General features: G+C 47.4%; 1 protein-coding gene across 4 annotated transcripts; it reads right to left on the bottom strand.

Annotated features, from left to right (window-relative positions):
* Window positions 1-839: 839 nt before the first annotated feature.
* Window positions 840-19,053, bottom strand: TNFRSF12A (TNF receptor superfamily member 12A). 4 transcript variants are annotated; one of them, XM_072119459.1, is made up of 6 exons: window positions 18,778-19,053; window positions 18,233-18,618; window positions 10,701-10,802; window positions 9,185-9,316; window positions 1,453-1,507; window positions 840-1,233 (listed from the first exon to the last, which is right to left on the bottom strand). In XM_072119459.1, the coding sequence occupies exons 2-5, from the start codon at window positions 18,306-18,308 to the stop codon at window positions 1,455-1,457; spliced, it is 363 nt and encodes a 120-aa protein (XP_071975560.1). In that variant the 5' UTR covers window positions 18,309-18,618; window positions 18,778-19,053; the 3' UTR covers window positions 840-1,233; window positions 1,453-1,454. The 4 variants fall into 4 exon arrangements, with proteins under 4 accessions (XP_071975560.1, XP_071975559.1, XP_071975557.1 ...); XM_072119458.1 differs by having other exon boundaries at window positions 18,746-19,053; XM_072119456.1 differs by having other exon boundaries at window positions 18,233-18,680; window positions 18,714-19,053.
* Window positions 19,054-19,753: the final 700 nt, after the last annotated feature.

The raw sequence follows: 19,753 nt of genomic DNA on the forward strand, positions 1-19,753 counted from the left end.
CATGGATCCATCCTGCCTTGTATCAGCGGCTCAGGCTGGTGGTGGTGGTGTCATGGATCCATCCTGCCTTGTATCAGCGGCTCAGGCTGGTGGTGGTGGTGTCATGGTGTCTTTGGGCCCCTTGGTACAATGCCACAGCCTACCTGAGTATTGTTGCTGACCATGTCCATCCCTTTATGAGCACAATGTACCCTGTAACATCTGATGGCTACTTTCAGCAGGATAATGCGCCATGTCATAAAGCTGGAATCATCTCAGACTGGTTTCTTGAACATGACAATGAGTTCACGGGACTCAAATGGCCTCCACAGTCACCAGATCTCAATCCAATAGAGCATCTTTGGGATGTGGTGGAACGGGAGATTCGCATCATGGATGTGCAGCCGACAAATCTGCGGCAACTGTGTGATGCCATCATGTCAATATGGACCAAAATCTCTGAGGAGCTTCCAGCACCTTGTTGTATCTATGCCACGAAGAATTGGGGCAGTTCTGAAGGCAAAAGGGGGTCCAACCCGTTACTAGCATGGTGCACCTAATAAAGTGGCCGGTGAGTGTATGTGATGTGGTGTGTGTATTATGCTATGTGTATGTGGCGTGTGTGTGGTTTGTGTGTATATGTGCTGTGTGTATGCGATGAGTACGTTTCTGGTGTGTATGTGTGTATATGTGGTGTGTGTATTCTGATACGTGTGCTTGTGCTGTGTGTATGTAGCATAGGTGCCTTTGTGGTCTGTGTGTATATGATGAGTACGTTTCCGGTGTGTATGTGTGTATATGTGATGTTTGATGTGGAGGGGGACTATTTATAAGAAATAAAGCGCAGATCACACAAAAGGTGCAAAATAAAAACTCCACATTTTATTGGATTCTCCTGAGCTCCGGATAAGGCACCTGTGCCCCCTGGATGGGAGGGGCATCTTCGGATGGGCGGAGCATATAGTCACTGCTCCGGGTGGAATGTGTAGTGGGGGGCAGCGGGTTGTGATCGTGGGGTGTAGGAAGCAGGGTTAACCCTGTGACTGCCAGGAGAACTGTAAGACACTGCTCAGCAATGAATCCACAGCGATCCCTCCCAGCGAGAGAGGACGACGCTCTGCGTCCAGCGCAGGATATATTATATATACATACATATAGATACAGTATATACACCCCCTATACATATATATATACACACAGTGCTCAGTAGCAGCTTCCAATGTGGGAGGAGGGCGAGCGTCCGGCTGCAGGGATCTACACAAAGAGAAGGAGAGAGCAATGAGTGACAGCAAAACCCTGCAGAGCATCGCACTACAGACATGGCAACTTGAAGAAATCTGCAGAGCATTTCACTTCTGTGGATCTGCAGATTATCTCAATGGTTACTAAAAGGACCTGCAGAGCGTCTCAATAGCTACTGGGTTCTTAGAAATACTGATACGTGATATCAGCAAACCCTGCAGAGCATCTCACCTTCAGTGTATCAAAAGGGCTTCAGCAGAATGAGCTCCAGTCTCTTCTATAGGGGCTGAAAGAGAAGAGAACAAAGTGTAAGACAATGAGGGATCCACTAGGGGGAGCTCACTACATACAGATTATACACCACCACTAGGAGGAGATCACTACATACAGATTATACACCACCACTAGGGGGAGATCACTACATACAGATTATACACCACCACTAGGAGGAGATCACTATATACAGATTATACACTACCACTAGGAGGAGCTCACTACATACAGATTATACATCACCACTAGGGGGAGATCACTACATACAGATTATACATCACCACTAGGGGGAGCTCACTACATACACATTATACACCACCACTAGGGGGAGATCACTACATACACATTATACACCACCACTAGGAGGAGATCACTACATACACATTATACATCACCACTAGGGGGAGATCACTACATACAGATTATACAGCCACCCCTACGAGGAGCTCACTACATACAGATTATACTGCCACCACTAGGGGGAGATCACTACATACACATTATACACCACCACTAGGGGGAGATCACTACATACACATTATACAGCCACCACTAGGGGGAGATCACTACATACACATTATACACCACCACTAGGGGGAGATCACTACATACACATTATACACCACCACTAGGAGGAGATCGCTACATACAGATTATACACCACCACTAGGAGGAGATCACTACATACAGATTATACACCACCACTAGGGGGAGCTCACTACATACAGATTATACACCACCACTAGGAGGTGATCACTACATACAGATTATACACCACCACTAGGAGGAGATCACTACATACAGATTATACACCACCACTAGGGGGAGATCACTACATACAGATTATACACCACCACTAGGGGGAGCTCACTACATACAGATTATACACCACCACTAGGAGGTGATCACTACATACACATTATACACCACCACTAGGGGGAGATCACTACATACAGATTATACACCACCACTAGGAGGAGATCACTACATACACATTATACACCACCACTAGGAGGAGATCACTACATACAGATTATACACCACCACTAGGGGGAGATCACTACATACACATTATACACCACCACTAGGAGGAGATCACTACATACAGATTATACACCACCACTAGGGGGAGATCACTACATACAGATTATACACCACCACTAGGGGGAGATCACTACATACACATTATACACCACCACTAGGAGGAGATCACTACATACACATTATACACCACCACTAGGGGGAGCTCACTACATACACATTATACACCACCACTAGGGGGAAATCACTACATACATATTATACACCACCACTAGGGGGAGATCACTACATACAGATTATACACCACCACTAGGAGGAGATCACTACATACAGATTATACACCACCACTAGAAGGAGATCACTACATACAGATTATACACCACCACTAGGGGGAGATCACTACATACAGATTATACATCACCACTAGGGGGAGCTCACTACATACAGATTATACACCGCCACTAGGAGGAGATCACTACATACACATTATACACCACCACTAGGGGGAGCTCACTACATACACATTATACACCACCACTAGGAGGAGATCACTACATACAGATTATACACCACCACTAGGAGGAGATCACTACATACAGATTATACACCACCACTAGGGGGAGCTCACTACATACATATTATACACCACCACTAGGGGGAGATCACTACATACAGATTATACACCACCACTAGGAGGAGATCACTACATACACATTATACACCACCACTAGGGGGAGATCACTACATACACATTATACACCACCACTAGGGGGAGCTCACTACATACATATTATACACCACCACTAGGGGGAGCTCACTACATACACATTATACACCACCACTAGGAGGAGATCACTACATACAGATTATACACCACCACTAGGAGGAGATCACTACATACAGATTATACACCACCACTAGGAGGAGATCACTACATACAGATTATACACCACCACTAGGAGGAGATCACTACATACAGATTATACACCACCACTAGGAGGAGATCACTACATACAGATTATACACCACCACTAGGGGGAGCTCACTACATACACATTATACACCACCACTAGGGGGAGATCACTACATACACATTATACACCACCACTAGGAGGAGAGCACTACATACACATTATACACCACCACTAGGAGGAGATCACTACATACACATTATACACCACCACTAGGGGGAGCTCACTACATACACAATATACACCACCACTAGGGGGAGCTCACTACATACAGATTATACACCACCACTAGGGGGAGCTCACTACATACACATTATACACCACCACTAGGAGGAGATCACTACATACACATTATACACCACCACTAGGAGGAGATCACTACATACACATTATACACCACCACTAGGAGGAGATCACTACATACACATTATACACCACCACTAGGGGGAGATCACTACATACAGATTATACACCACCACTAGGAGGAGATCACTACATACACATTATACACCACCACTAGGAGGAGATCACTACATACACATTATACATCACCACTAGGAGATCACTACATACAGATTATACACCACCACTAGGGGGAGCTCACTACATACAGATTATACACCACCACTAGGGGGAGATCACTACATACACATTATACACCACCACTAGGAGGGGATCACTACATACAGATTATACACCACCACTAGGGGGAGATCACTACATACACATTATACACCGCCACTAGGGGGAGATCACTACATACAGATTATACACCACCACTAGGAGGAGATCACTACATACACATTATACATCACCACTAGGGGGAGATCACTACATACACATTATACATCACCACTAGGGGGAGATCACTACATACACATTATACACCACCACTAGGGGGAGATCACTACATACACATTATACACCACCACTAGGGGGAGATCACTACATACACATTATACACCACCACTAGGAGGGGATCACTACATACAGATTATACACCACCACTAGGGGGAGATCACTACATACACATTATACACCACCACTAGGAGGAGATCACTACATACACATTATACACCACCACTAGGGGGAGATCACTACATACAGATTATACACCACCACTAGGGGGAGATCACTACATACACATTATACACCACCACTAGGGGGAGATCACTACATACACATTATACACCACCACTAGGGGGAGATCACTACATACACATTATACACCACCACTAGGAGGAGATCACTACATATACATTATACACCACCACTAGGAGGAGATCACTACATACACATTATACACCACCACTAGGGGGAGATCACTACATACAGATTATACACCACCACTAGGGGGAGCACACTACATACACATTATACACCACCACTAGGAGGAGATCACTACATACAGATTATACACCACCACTAGGAGGAGATCACTACATACAGATTATACACCACCACTAGGGGGAGCACACTACATACACATTATACACCACCACTAGGGGGAGATCACTACATACACATTATACACCACCACTAGGGGGAGATCACTACATACACATTATACACCACCACTAGGGGGAGCACACTACATACACATTATACACCACCACTAGGGGGAGATCACTACATACAGATTATACACCACCACTAGGGGGAGATCACTACATACACATTATACACCACCACTAGGAGGGGATCACTACATACAGATTATACACCACCACTAGGGGGAGATCACTACATACACATTATACACCACCACTAGGGGGAGCACACTACATACACATTATACACCACCACTAGGGGGAGATCACTACATACAGATTATACACCACCACTAGGGGGAGATCACTACATACAGATTATACACCACCACTAGGGGGAGATCACTACATACACATTATACACCACCACTAGGAGGAGATCACTACATACACATTATACACCACCACTAGGGGGAGATCACTACATACACATTATACACCACCACTAGGAGGAGCTCACTACATACAGATTATACACCACCACTAGGAGGAGATCACTACATACACATTATACACCACCACTAGGAGGAGATCACTACATACACATTATACACCACCACTAGGGGGAGATCACTACATACACATTATACACCACCACTAGGGGGAGATCACTACATACAGATTATACACCACCACTAGGAGGAGATCACTACATACACATTATACACCACCACTAGGGGGAGATCACTACATACAGATTATACAGCCACCACTAGGGGGAGATCACTACATACACATTATACACCACCACTAGGAGGAGCTCACTACATACAGATTATACACCACCACTAGGGGGAGCTGGAGCTCACTACATACAGATTATACACCACCACTAGGAGGAGATCACTACATACACATTATACACCACCACTAGGAGGAGATCACTACATACACATTATACATCACCACTAGGAGGAGATCACTACATACACATTATACACCACCACTAGGGGGAGATCACTACATACACATTATACACCACCACTAGGGGGAGATCACTACATACACATTATACACCACCACTAGGAGGAGATCACTACATACAGATTATACACCACCACTAGGGGGAGATCACTACATACACATTATACACCACCACTAGGAGGAGATCACTACATACACATTATACACCACCACTAGGAGGAGCTCACTACATACAGGGCATACAACACCACTAGGGGGAGATCACTACATACACATTATACACCACCACTAGGGGGAGATCACTACATACAGATTATACACCACCACTAGGAGGAGATCACTACATACAGGGCATACAACACCACTAGGGGGAGATCACTACATACACATTATACACCACCACTAGGGGGAGATCACTACATACAGATTATACACCACCACTAGGGGGAGCTCACTACATACAGATTATACACCACCACTAGGAGGAGATCACTACATACAGATTATACACCACCACTAGGAGGAGATCACTACATACAGATTATACACCACCACTAGGGGGAGATCACTACATACAGATTATACACCACCACTAGGGGGAGATCACTACATACACATTATACACCACCACTAGGAGGAGATCACTACATACACATTATACACCACCACTAGGGGGAGATCACTACATACAGATTATACACCACCACTAGGGGGAGCTCACTACATACAGATTATACACCACCACTAGGGGGAGATCACTACATACAGATTATACACCACCACTAGGAGGAGATCACTACATACAGATTATACACCACCACTAGGAGGAGATCACTACATACACATTATACACCACCACTAGGGGGAGATCACTACATACACATTATACACCACCACTAGGGGGAGATCACTACATACACATTATACACCGCCACCAGGGGGAGATCACTGCATACAGATTATACACCACCACTAGGAGGAGATCACTACATACACATTATACACCACCACTAGGGGGAGATCACTACATACACATTATACACCACCACTAGGGGGAGGTCACTACATACACATTATACACCACCACTAGGGGGAGCTCACTACATACAGATTATACACCACCACTAGGAGGAGATCACTGCATACAGATTATACACCACCACTAGAAGGAGCTCACTACATACACATTATACACCACCACTAGGGGGAGATCACTGCATACAGATTATACATCACCACTAGGAGGAGATCACTACATACAGATTATACACCACCACTAGGAGGAGATCACTACATACACATTATACACCACCACTAGGGGGAGATCACTACATACAGATTATACACCACCACTAGGGGGAGATCACTACATACAGATTATACACCACCACTAGGGGGAGATCACTACATACACATTATACACCACCACTAGGGGGAGATCACTACATACAGATTATACACCACCACTAGGGGGAGATCACTACATACACATTATACACCACCACTAGGGGGAGATCACTACATACAGATTATACACCACCACTAGGAGGAGATCACTACATACAGATTATACACCACCACTAGGGGGAGATCACTACATACACATTATACACCACCACTAGGAGGAGATCACTACATACAGATTATACATCACCACTAGGAGGAGATCACTACATACAGATTATACACCACCACTAGGGGGAGATCACTACATACACATTATACACCACCACTAGGGGGAGATCACTACATACAGATTATACACCACCACTAGGAGGAGATCACTACATACAGATTATACACCACCACTAGGAGGAGATCACTACATACACGTTATACACCACCACTAGGAGGAGATCACTACATACAGATTATACACCACCACTAGGAGGAGATCACTACATACACATTATACACCACCACTAGGAGGAGATCACTACATACAGATTATACACCACCACTAGGAGGAGATCACTACATACAGATTATACACCATCACTAGGGGGAGATCACTACATACAGATTATACACCACCACTAGGGGGAGATCACTGCATACACATTATACACCACCACTAGGGGGAGATCACTACATACACATTATACACCACCACTAGGGGGAGATCACTACATACAGATTATACACCACCACTAGGGGGAGATCACTACATACACATTATACACCACCACTAGGGGGAGATCACTACATACAGATTATACACCACCACTAGGAGGAGATCACTACATACAGATTATACACCACCACTAGGAGGAGATTACTACATACAGATTATACACCACCACTAGGGGGAGATCACTACATACACATTATACACCACCACTAGGAGGAGATCACTACATACACATTATACACCGCCACTAGGGGGAGATCACTACATACACATTATACACCACCACTAAGGGGAGATCACTACATACACATTATACACCGCCACTAAGGGGAGATCACTACATACACATTATACACCACCACTAGGAGGAGATCACTACATACACATTATACACCACCACTAGGAGGAGATCACTACATATAGATTATACACCACCACTAGGGGGAGATCACTACATACACATTATACACCACCACTAGGAGGAGATCACTACATACACATTATACACCACCACTAGGAGGAGATCACTACATATAGATTATACACCACCACTAGGGGGAGATCACTACATACACATTATACACCACCACTAGGAGGAGATCACTGCATACAGATTATACACCACCACTAGGGGGAGATCACTACATTTACTTACCCGGTCCATTCGCGATCCAGCGGCGTGTTCTCTGCGGTGGATTCGGGTCCGGCCGGGATTCATTAAGGCAGTTCCTCCGACGTCCACCAGGTGTCGCTGCCACGCTGAAGTTCGCCAGAATGCACTCAAGTTCACCAGCCTATTCCTAGTGAAGGTAAGTGCAAGCTCCGCAACACTTTTTTCTTTTTAAATGCGGCGTTTTTTCCGAATCCGTCGGGTTTTTGTTAGGCCACGCCCCCCAATTTCCGTTGCGTGCATGCCAGCGCCGATGCGCCACAATCCGATCGCATGCGCCAAAATCTCGGGGCAATTCGGGGAAAATCGCCAAAAATTGGAAATATTTGGGTAACACGTTGGGAAAACATGACTCGGGCCCTTAGTAAATGACCCCCACTGTATCTAAGCTAGTGATACTCACTTGTAAACTTCTTCTTAGGTCGGCATCGCACCAGGTAGAGACTGAGGCCGAGCACCAGGGTGAGGGCAAACACGGCCACAGCGGTGACACTGATCACCATCAGCCACGGGAAGTCTTCTCGTATCCTGTCACCTGCAGATGAGATAATGTATCAGCACTGTCCCAGCCTCACAGCTTTCTCTCGCCAGTCTTGGGGGGGGGGGGGGGGAGGGGGGGGGGGGAGGCTGTCTCTCGCCAGTCTTGGGGGGGTGGTGGGGGGGGCTGTCTCTCGCCAGTCTTGGGGGGGTGGTGGGGGGGGCTGTCTCTCGCCAGTCTTGGGGGGGGGGGGGAAGGCTGTCTCTCGCCAGTCTTGGGGGGGGGGGGGAAGGCTGTCTCTCGCCAGTCTTGGGGGGGGGGGGGGAAGGCTGTCTCTCGCCAGTCTTGGGGGGGGGGGGGGGGGCTGTCTCTCGCCAGTCTTGGGGGGGGGGGGGGGAAGGCTGTCTCTCGCCAGTCTTGGGGGGGGGGGGGGGGGGGCTGTCTCTCGCCAGTCTTGGGGAGGGGGGGGGGGGCTGTCTCTCGCCAGTCTTGAGGGGGGGGGGGGCTGTCTCTCGCCAGTCTTGGGGAGGGGGGGGGGGCTGTCTCTCGCCAGTCTTGGGGAGGGGGGGGGGCTGTCTCTCGCCAGTCTTCGGGGGGGGGGGGGGGGCTGTCTCTCGCCAGTCTTGGGGGGGGGGGGGGGCTGTCTCTCGCCAGTCTTGGGGGGGGGGGGCTGTCTCTCGCCAGTCTTGGGGGGGGGGGGGAGGCTGTCTCTCGCCAGTCTTGGGGGGGGGGGGCTGTCTCTCGCCAGTCTTGAGGGGGGGGGGGCTGTCTCTCGCCAGTCTTGAGGGAGGGGGGGGGGCCTGTCTCTCGCCAGTCTTGGGGAGGGGGGGGGGGGCTGTCTCTCGCCAGTCTTGGGGAGGTGGGGGGGGCTGTCTCTCGCCAGTCTTGGGGAGGGGGGGGGGGCTGTCTCTCGCCAGTCTTGGGGAGGGGGGGGGGGGCTGTCTCTCGCCAGTCTTGGGGGGGGGGGCTGTCTCTCGCCAGTCTTGGGGGGGGGGGGGGGGGGAGGCTGTCTCTCGCCAGTCTTGGGGTGGTGGGGGGGGCTGTCTCTCGCCAGTCTTGGGGAGGGGGGGGGGGGGCTGTCTCTCGCCAGTCTTGGGGAGGGGGGGGGCTGTCTCTCACCAGTCTTGGGGAGGGGGGGGGGGGGTCTGTCTCTCGCCAGTCTTGAGGGGGGGGGGCTGTCTCTCGCCAGTCTTGAGGGGGGGGGGGCTGTCTCTCGCCAGTCTTGGGGGGGGGGGGGGGGGGAGAAGGCTGTCTCTCGCCAGTCTGGGGGGGGGGGCTGTCTCTCGCCAGTTTTGGGGGGGGGGGGGGGAAGGCTGTCTCTCGCCAGTCTTCGGGGGGGGGGGGGGGGGCTGTCTCTCGCCAGTCTTGGGGGGGGGGGGGGGGCTGTCTCTCAGCTGTCTCGTCGGGGGGGGGGGGGGACTGTCTCGGGACTGTCTCTTACACATCTGACAGAAGTCGTCCTTGCTGGAGGTGTCGCAGATTTTGCAGTCCTTGCACTTCCCGAGGTCGTCGCTCCACTTCCATCCGTCCTGACAGCGGGGTCCTGCACAGAACACACGGTTATCACTGATGACATCATCACTAGCAGCACAGAGCTCCACCCCCCTGTATATATATACACGATGATGTCACAGGGCGATGCTGTAACCTGACCTCCTGCAGCCTATATTTAGCATTGGGGTCAGCAGCGAGGTCACTTATCTCATAGGTCATAGGTCATGTGATCACATGGGTCAGGTGACTCTCTGTGATTTGGGGGTGTCACCCTCACCTGTGACACCAGCAATAGGTCAGAGGTCGGCGCTGCCCCCGCACTCACATTCCAGCCCAAGGCCTCATTCCTGGTGACTCATCGGAGGGGGGGGGGGGGGGGGGGGGGCGCCGGTGACTCATACACCTACACACACTAATCCTGAGCTCACCCCAGACTCCGGGGAGGGGGGCCCGACACTACACCCTCATACTACTACACCCCCCTCATACTACTACTACACCCCTCATACTACTACTACATCCCCCGCATACTACTACTACACCCCCTCATACTACTACTACACCCCTCATACTACTTACACCCCCATTACTACTACACCGCTCATTACTACTACACCCCTCATACTACTACTACACCCCTCATACTACTACTACACCCCTCATACTACTACTACACCCCTCATACTACTACTACACCCCCTCATACTACTACACCCCTCAGACTACTACACCCCCATACTACTACTACACCCCTCATACTACTACTACACCCCTCATACTACTACTACACCCCCTCATACTACTACACCCCTCATACTACTACACCCCTCATACTACACTACACCCCTCATACTACTACACCCCTCATACTACACCCCCTCATACTACACTACAACCCCTCATACTACTACACCCCTCATACTACTACACCCCCTCATACTACACTACACCCCTCATACTACTACACCCCTCATACTACAACAACCCCTCATACTACAACACCCTCATACTACTACTACACCCCTCATACTACTACTACACCCCTCATACTACACTACAACCCCTCATACTACACTACACCCTCATACTACACTACACCCCTCATACTACACCCCACCCCGCATACTACTACACCCCTCATACTACAACACCCCTCATACTACAACACCCCTCATACTACAACACCCCTCATACTACTACTACACCCCTCATACTACTACTACACCCTCATACTACTACTACACCCCTCATACACTACTACACCCCCTCATACTACTACTACCCCCCTCATACTACTACACCCCCTCATACTACTACACCCTCATACTACTACACCCCCTCATACTACTACTACACCCCTCATACTACTACTACACCCCTCATACTACTACTACACCCCTCATACTACTACTACACCCCCTCATACTACTACTACACCCCCTCATACTACTACTACACCCCCTCATACTACTACTACACCCCTCATACTACTACTACACCCCTCATACTACTACTACACCCCCTCATACTACTACACCCCCTCATACTACTACTACACCCCTCATACTATACTACACCCCTCATACTATACTACACCCCTCATATTACTACACCCCTCATACTATACTACACCCCTCATACTATACTACACCCCCTCATACTACTACTACACCCCCTCATACTACTACTACACCCCCTCATACTACTACTACACCCCTCATACTACTACACCCCTCATACTACTACTACACCCCTCATACTACTACTACACCCCCTCATACTACTACTACACCCCCTCATACTACTACTACACCCCCTCATACTACTACTACACCCCCTCATACTACTACTACACCCCCTCATACTACTACTACACCCCTCATACTACTACTACACCCCTCATACTACTACTACACCCCCTCATACTACTACTACACCCCCTCATACTACTACTACACCCCCTCATACTACTACACCCCCTCATACTACTACACCCCCTCATACTACTACTACACCCCTCATACTACTACACCCCCTCATACTACTACTACACCCCCTCATACTACTACTACACCCCTCATACTACTACTACACCCCTCATACTACTACTACACCCCTCATACTACTACTACACCCCCTCATACTACTACTACACCCCCTCATACTACTACTACACCCCTCATACTACTACTACACCCCCTCATACTACTACTACACCCCTCATACTACTACTACACCCCTCATACTACTACTACACCCCCTCATACTACTACACCCCCTCATACTACTACACCCCCTCATACTACTACACCCCCTCATACTACTACACCCCTTCATACTACTACACCCCTCATACTATACTACACCCCTCATACTATACTACACCCCTCATATTACTACACCTTTCATACTACTACTACACCCCTCATACTACTACACCCCCTCATACTATACTACACCCCTCATACTATACTACACCCCCTCATACTATACTACACCCCCTCATACTATACTACACCCCCTCATACTATACTACACCCCTCATACTATACTACACCCTCATATTACTACTACACCCCCTCATACTACTACTACACCCCTCATACTACTACTACACCCCCTCATACTATACTACACCCCCTCATACTATACTACACCCCTCATACTATACTACACCCCTCATATTACTACTACACCCCCTCATACTACTACTACACCCCCTCATACTACTACTACACCCCCTCATACTATACTACACCCCCTCATACTATACTACACCCCCTCATACTACTACTACACCCTCATACTACTACTACACCCCCTCATACTACTACTACACCCCCTCATACTACTACTACACCCCCTCATACTATACTACACCCCTCATACTATACTACACCCCTCATACTATACTACACCCCCCTCATACTATACTACACCCCCTCATACTACACTACACCCCCTCATACTACATACTACACCCCTCATACTACATACTACACCCCTCATACTACTACTACACCCCCTCATACTACTACTACACCCCCTCATACTACTACTACACCCCTCATACTACTACTACACCCCTCATACTACTACTACACCCCCTCATACTACTACTACACCCCCTCATACTACTACTACACCCCTCATACTACTACTACACCCCCTCATACTATACTACACCCCTCATACTATACTACACCCCCTCATACTATACTACACCCCCTCATACTATACTACACCCCCTCATACTACTACTACTACACCCCCTCATACTACTACTACACCCCCTCATACTACTACTACACCCTTCATATTACACTGCGCCCCCTTCATATTACACTGCGCCCCCCCCCTTCATACTACACTGCGCCCCCCGGCTATATTTAGGGGAGTGTATGCACATGCTCTGCTGTCTGTGTACCCCTGGATTTGGAGTAGGGGGGCTCCTCATGCGATGGGGTATAATCCTAGTCCTGCCAATATGTGGCCCGGAGATTATTTCAGGCTCAAACGTCAGAACACGGAGACGTCACCAGACACTGACATAAGAGACTAAATACAACTACAAGGAACCGAGACACCCCCAGGCCTGAGGAAAGTACAAGGGGGAGGAGCCTGCAGCTCTAGAGGCTATAAATAGTAACATTCCTGCATGTGCTACATCATCCCCTTCAACCAATCAGGAGAGGGCAGGGGCGGGACTCCCACAGGCATGGGAACAGCTCCATTCATGAAAATATGCAGATTATCGCCCTGCTGCAGAGCATCACATGTATAGCAGGGCCCAGTGTGTGTTATTTGATAGCGATACATAGGACTGCAGGACACATCTACTACATGATCTGTACTCAGAGATATCTCTGTGTTATCTGTGGTGTTACATAGGACTGCAGGTTACATCTACTACATGATCTGTACTCAGAGATATCACTGTGTTATCTGTGGTGTTACATAGGACTGCAGGACACATCTACTACATGATCTGTACTCAGAGATATCACTGTGTTATCTGTGGTGTTACATAGGACTGCAGGACACATCTACTACATGATCTGTACTCAGAGATATCACTGTGTTATCTGTGGTGTTACATAGGACTGCAGGACACATCTACTACATGATCTGTACTCAGAGATATCACTGTGTTATCTGTGCTGTTACATAGGACTGCAGGACACATCTACTACATGATCTGTACTCAGAGATATCACTGTGTTATCTGTGGTGTTACATAGGACTGCAGGACACATCTACTACATGATCTGTACTCAGAGATATCACTGTGTTATCTGTGGTGTTACATAGGACTGCAGGACACATCTACTACATGATCTGTACTCAGAGATATCTCTGTGTTATCTGTGGTGTTACATAGGACTGCAGGTTACATCTACTACATGATCTGTACTCAGAGATATCACTGTGTTATCTGTGGTGTTACATAGGACTGCAGGACACATCTACTACATGATCTGTACTCAGAGATATCACTGTGTTATCTGTGGTGTTACATAGGACTGCAGGACACATCTACTACATGATCTGTACTCAGAGATATCTCTGTGTTATCTGTGGTGTTACATAGGACTGCAGGACACATCTACTACATGATCTGTACTCAGAGATATCTCTGTGTTATCTGTGGTGTTACATAGGACTGCAGGACACATCTACTACATAATCTGTACTCAGAGATATCTCTGTGTTATCTGTGGTGTTACATAGGACTGCAGGACACATCTACTACATGATCTGTACTCAGAGATATCACTGTGTTATCTGTGGTGTTACATAGGACTGCAGGTCACATCTACTACATGATCTGTACTCAGAGATATCACTGTGTTATCTGTGGTGTTACATAGGACTGCAGGACACATCTACTACATGATCTGTACTCAGAGATATCACTGTGTTATCTGTGCTGTTACATAGGACTGCAGGACACATCTACTACATGATCTGTACTCAGAGATATCACTGTGTTATCTGTGGTGTTACATAGGACTGCAGGACACATCTACTACATGATCTGTACTCAGAGATATCTCTGTGTTATCTGTGGTGTTACATAGGACTGCAGGACACATGTACTACATGATCTGTACGCAGAGAGATATCACTGTGTTATCTGTGGTGTTACATGGGACTGCAGGACACAGCTACTACATGATCTGTACTCAGAGATATCACTGTGTTATCTGTGGTGTTACATAGGACTGCAGGACACATCTATTACATGATCTGTACTCAGAGATATCACTGTGTTATCTGTGGTGTTACATAGGACTGCAGGACACATCTACTACATGATCTGTACTCAGAGATATCACTGTGTTATCTGTGGTGTTACATAGGACTGCAGGACACATCTACTACATGATCTGTACTCAGAGATATCACTGTGTTATCTGTGTGTTACATAGGACTGCAGGACACATCTACTACATGATCTGTACTCAGAGATATCTCTGTGTTATCTGTGGTGTTACATAGGACTGCAGGACACATCTACTACATGATCTGTACTCAGAGATATCGCTGTGTTATCTGTGGTGTTACATAGGACTGCAGGACACATCTACTACATGATCTGTACTCAGAGATATCACTGTGTTATCTGTGGTGTTACATAGGACTGCAGGACACATCTATTACATGATCTGTACTCAGAGATATCACTGTGTTATCTGTGGTGTTACATAGGACTGCAGGACACATCTACTACATGATCTGTACTCAGAGATATCACTGTGTTATCTGTGGTGTTACATAGGACTGCAGGACACATCTACTACATGATCTGTACTCAGAGATATCACTGTGTTATCTGTGGTGTTACATAGGACTGCAGGTCACATCTACTACATGATCTGTACTCAGATATATCACTGTGTTATCTGTGGTGTTACATGGGACTGCAGGACACATCTACTACATGATCTGTACTCAGAGATATCACTGTGTTATCTGTGGTGTTACATGGGACTGCAGGGCACATCTACTACATGATCTGTACTCAGAGATATCACTGTGTTATCTGTGGTGTTACATAGGACTGCAGGACACATCTACTACATGATCTGTACTCAGAGATATCACTGTGTTATCTGTGGTGTTACATAGGACTGCAGGACACATCTACTACATGATCTGTGCTCAGAGATATCTCTGTGGTGTTACATAGGACTGCAGGACACATCTACTACATGATCTGTACTCAGAGATATCACTGTGTTATCTGTGGTGTTACATGGGACTGCAGGACACATCTACTACATGATCTGTACTCAGAGATATCACTGTGTCATCTGTGGTGTTACATAGGACTGCAGGACACATCTACTACATGATCTGTGCTCAGAGATATCACTGTGTTATCTGTGGTGTTACATAGGACTGCAGGACACATCTACTACATGATCTGTTCTCAGAGATATCACTGTGTTATCTGTGGTGTTACATAGGACTGCAGGACACATCTACTACATGATCTGTACTCAGAGATATCACTGTGTTATCTGTGGTGTTACATGGGACTGCAGGACACATCTATTACATGATCTGTACTCAGAGAGTTATCACTGTGTTATCTGTGGTGTTACATAGGACTGCAGGACACATCTACTACATGATCTGTACTCAGAGATATCACTGTGTTATCTGTGGTGTTACATAGGACTGCAGGACACATCTACTACATGATCTGTACTCAGAGATATCACTGTGTTATCTGTGGTGTTACATAGGACTGCAGGACACATCTACTACATGATCTGTACTCAGAGATATCCCTGTGTTATCTGTGGTGTTACATAGGACTGCAGGACACATCTACTACATGATCTGTACTCAGAGATATCACTGTGTTATCTGTGGTGTTACATAGGACTGCAGGACACATCTACTACATGATCTGTACTCAGAGATATCACTGTGTTATCTGTGGTGTTACATAGGACTGCAGGACACATCTACTACATGATCTGTACTCAGAGATATCACTGTGTTATCTGTGGTGTTACATAGGACTGCAGGACACATCTACTACATGATCTGTACTCAGAGATATCACTGTGTTATCTGTGGTGTTACATAGGACTGCAGGACACATCTACTACATGATCTGTACTCAGAGATATCACTGTGTTATCTGTGGTGTTACATGGGACTGCAGGTTCTCTCTGCTCCCCTCCCCCGTTCCCCCGGGGTTGCGACACTCTGCACTTTCCCTGTTGTGTCATTATGTGATTTCCTGGTAGTCGCCGGTCATGGAGCTGTGTACACATAACGGCTGCTGTGCTCTCTCCCTTGTATTATCTTATATATTAGAGTGTCAGCTCCTGGGCTCGCTGGATCCTTACTCCTATACTTTCCATAGTGATTGTACATGGCTGCAGAATATGTCGGTGCCATACAGTTTCGCCCCCCTGTGCCCCTATGGTAGACCCCGGCGCCCCCCATAGTTCTCACCTGTGGCGTCTCCCATGCTCATGGTCACCAGAAGCAGAAGCAGCAGGGGGTGCGGCGGGATGCTCACTCTCATCATCCTGGCTGTCTGTGGCTCCTGTGGTGCTGTGGTCCTGGCGGTGCCACGTGTGGGGCTGGGTGACTAGTCAGTGGCAGCGCTCCCTCTCCTCATTCCCCGCTTTCTCCCAAGGAATGAATGAGTCACTAAGTCCTGGCACCGAGCTCTGAACTGTCTCTGTCTGGAGGAATGAGTGAGTCACGGCGAGACCTCCCTCTGTCTACCCCAGGGTCTCCCGACTCTGACTCTGTCTCCTAAACTTTTTAGTTTTATCCCTATTTCTCCTCTGTAGTCTCTTTGCCTCTGTCTCTCTCTTCTGTAGTCTCTTTGCCTCTGTCTCTCTCCTCTGTAGTCTCTTTACCCTCTGTCTCTTCTCCTCTGTAGTCTCTTTACCTCTCTGTCTCTTCTCCTCTGTAGTCTCTTTACTCTCTGTCTCTTCTCCTATGTAGTTTCTTTACCCTCTGTCTCTTCTCCTCTGTAGTCTCTTTACCCTCTGTCTCTTCTCCTCTGTAGTCTCTTTACCCTCTGTCTCTTCTCCTATGTAGTTTCTTTACTCTTTCTCTTCTCCTCTGTAGTCTCTTTACCCTCTGTCTCTTCTCCTCTGTAGTCTCTTTACCCTCTGTCTCTTCTCCTCTGTAGTCTCTTTACCCTCTGTCTCTTCTCCTCTGTAGTCTCTTTACTCTGTCTCTTCTCCTCTGTAGTCTCTTTACCCTCTGTCTCTTCTCCTCTGTAGTCTCTTTACTCTGTCTCTTCTCCTCTGTAGTCTCTTTACTCTGTCTCTTCTCCTCTGTAGTCTCTTTACTCTGTCTCTTCTCCTCTGTAGTCTCTTTACTCTGTCTCTTCTCCTCTGTAGTCTCTTTACTCTGTCTCTTCTCCTCTGTAGTCTCTTTACTCTGTCTCTTCTCCTCTGTAGTCTCTTTACTCTGTCTCTTCTCCTCTGTAGTCTCTTTACTCTGTCTCTTCTCCTCTGTAGTCTCTTTACTCTGTCTCTTCTCCTCTGTAGTCTCTTTACTCTGTCTCTTCTCCTCTGTAGTCTCTTTACTCTGTCTCTTCTCCTCTGTAGTCTCTTTACTCTGTCTCTTCTCCTCTGTAGTCTCTTTACTCTGTCTCTTCTCCTCTGTAGTCTCTTTACTCTGTCTCTTCTCCTCTGTAGTCTCTTTACTCTGTCTCTTCTCCTCTGTAGTCTCTTTACTCTGTCTCTTCTCCTCTGTAGTCTCTTTACTCTGTCTCTTCTCCTCTGTAGTCTCTTTACTCTGTCTCTTCTCCTCTGTAGTCTCTTTACTCTGTCTCTTCTCCTCTGTAGTCTCTTTACTCCTCTTAGCTCTCTTGTATGTTTCCTTACTCTGTCTCTTCTCCTCTGTAGTCTCTTTACTCTGTCTCTTCTCCTCTGTAGTCTCTTTACTCTGTCTCTTCTCCTCTGTAGTCTCTTTACTCTGTCTCTTCTCCTCTGTAGTCTCTTTACTCTG

This window comes from Engystomops pustulosus, chromosome 8 (assembly GCF_040894005.1).
Source record: "Engystomops pustulosus chromosome 8, aEngPut4.maternal, whole genome shotgun sequence".
Lineage (NCBI taxonomy): Eukaryota > Metazoa > Chordata > Amphibia > Anura > Leptodactylidae > Engystomops > Engystomops pustulosus.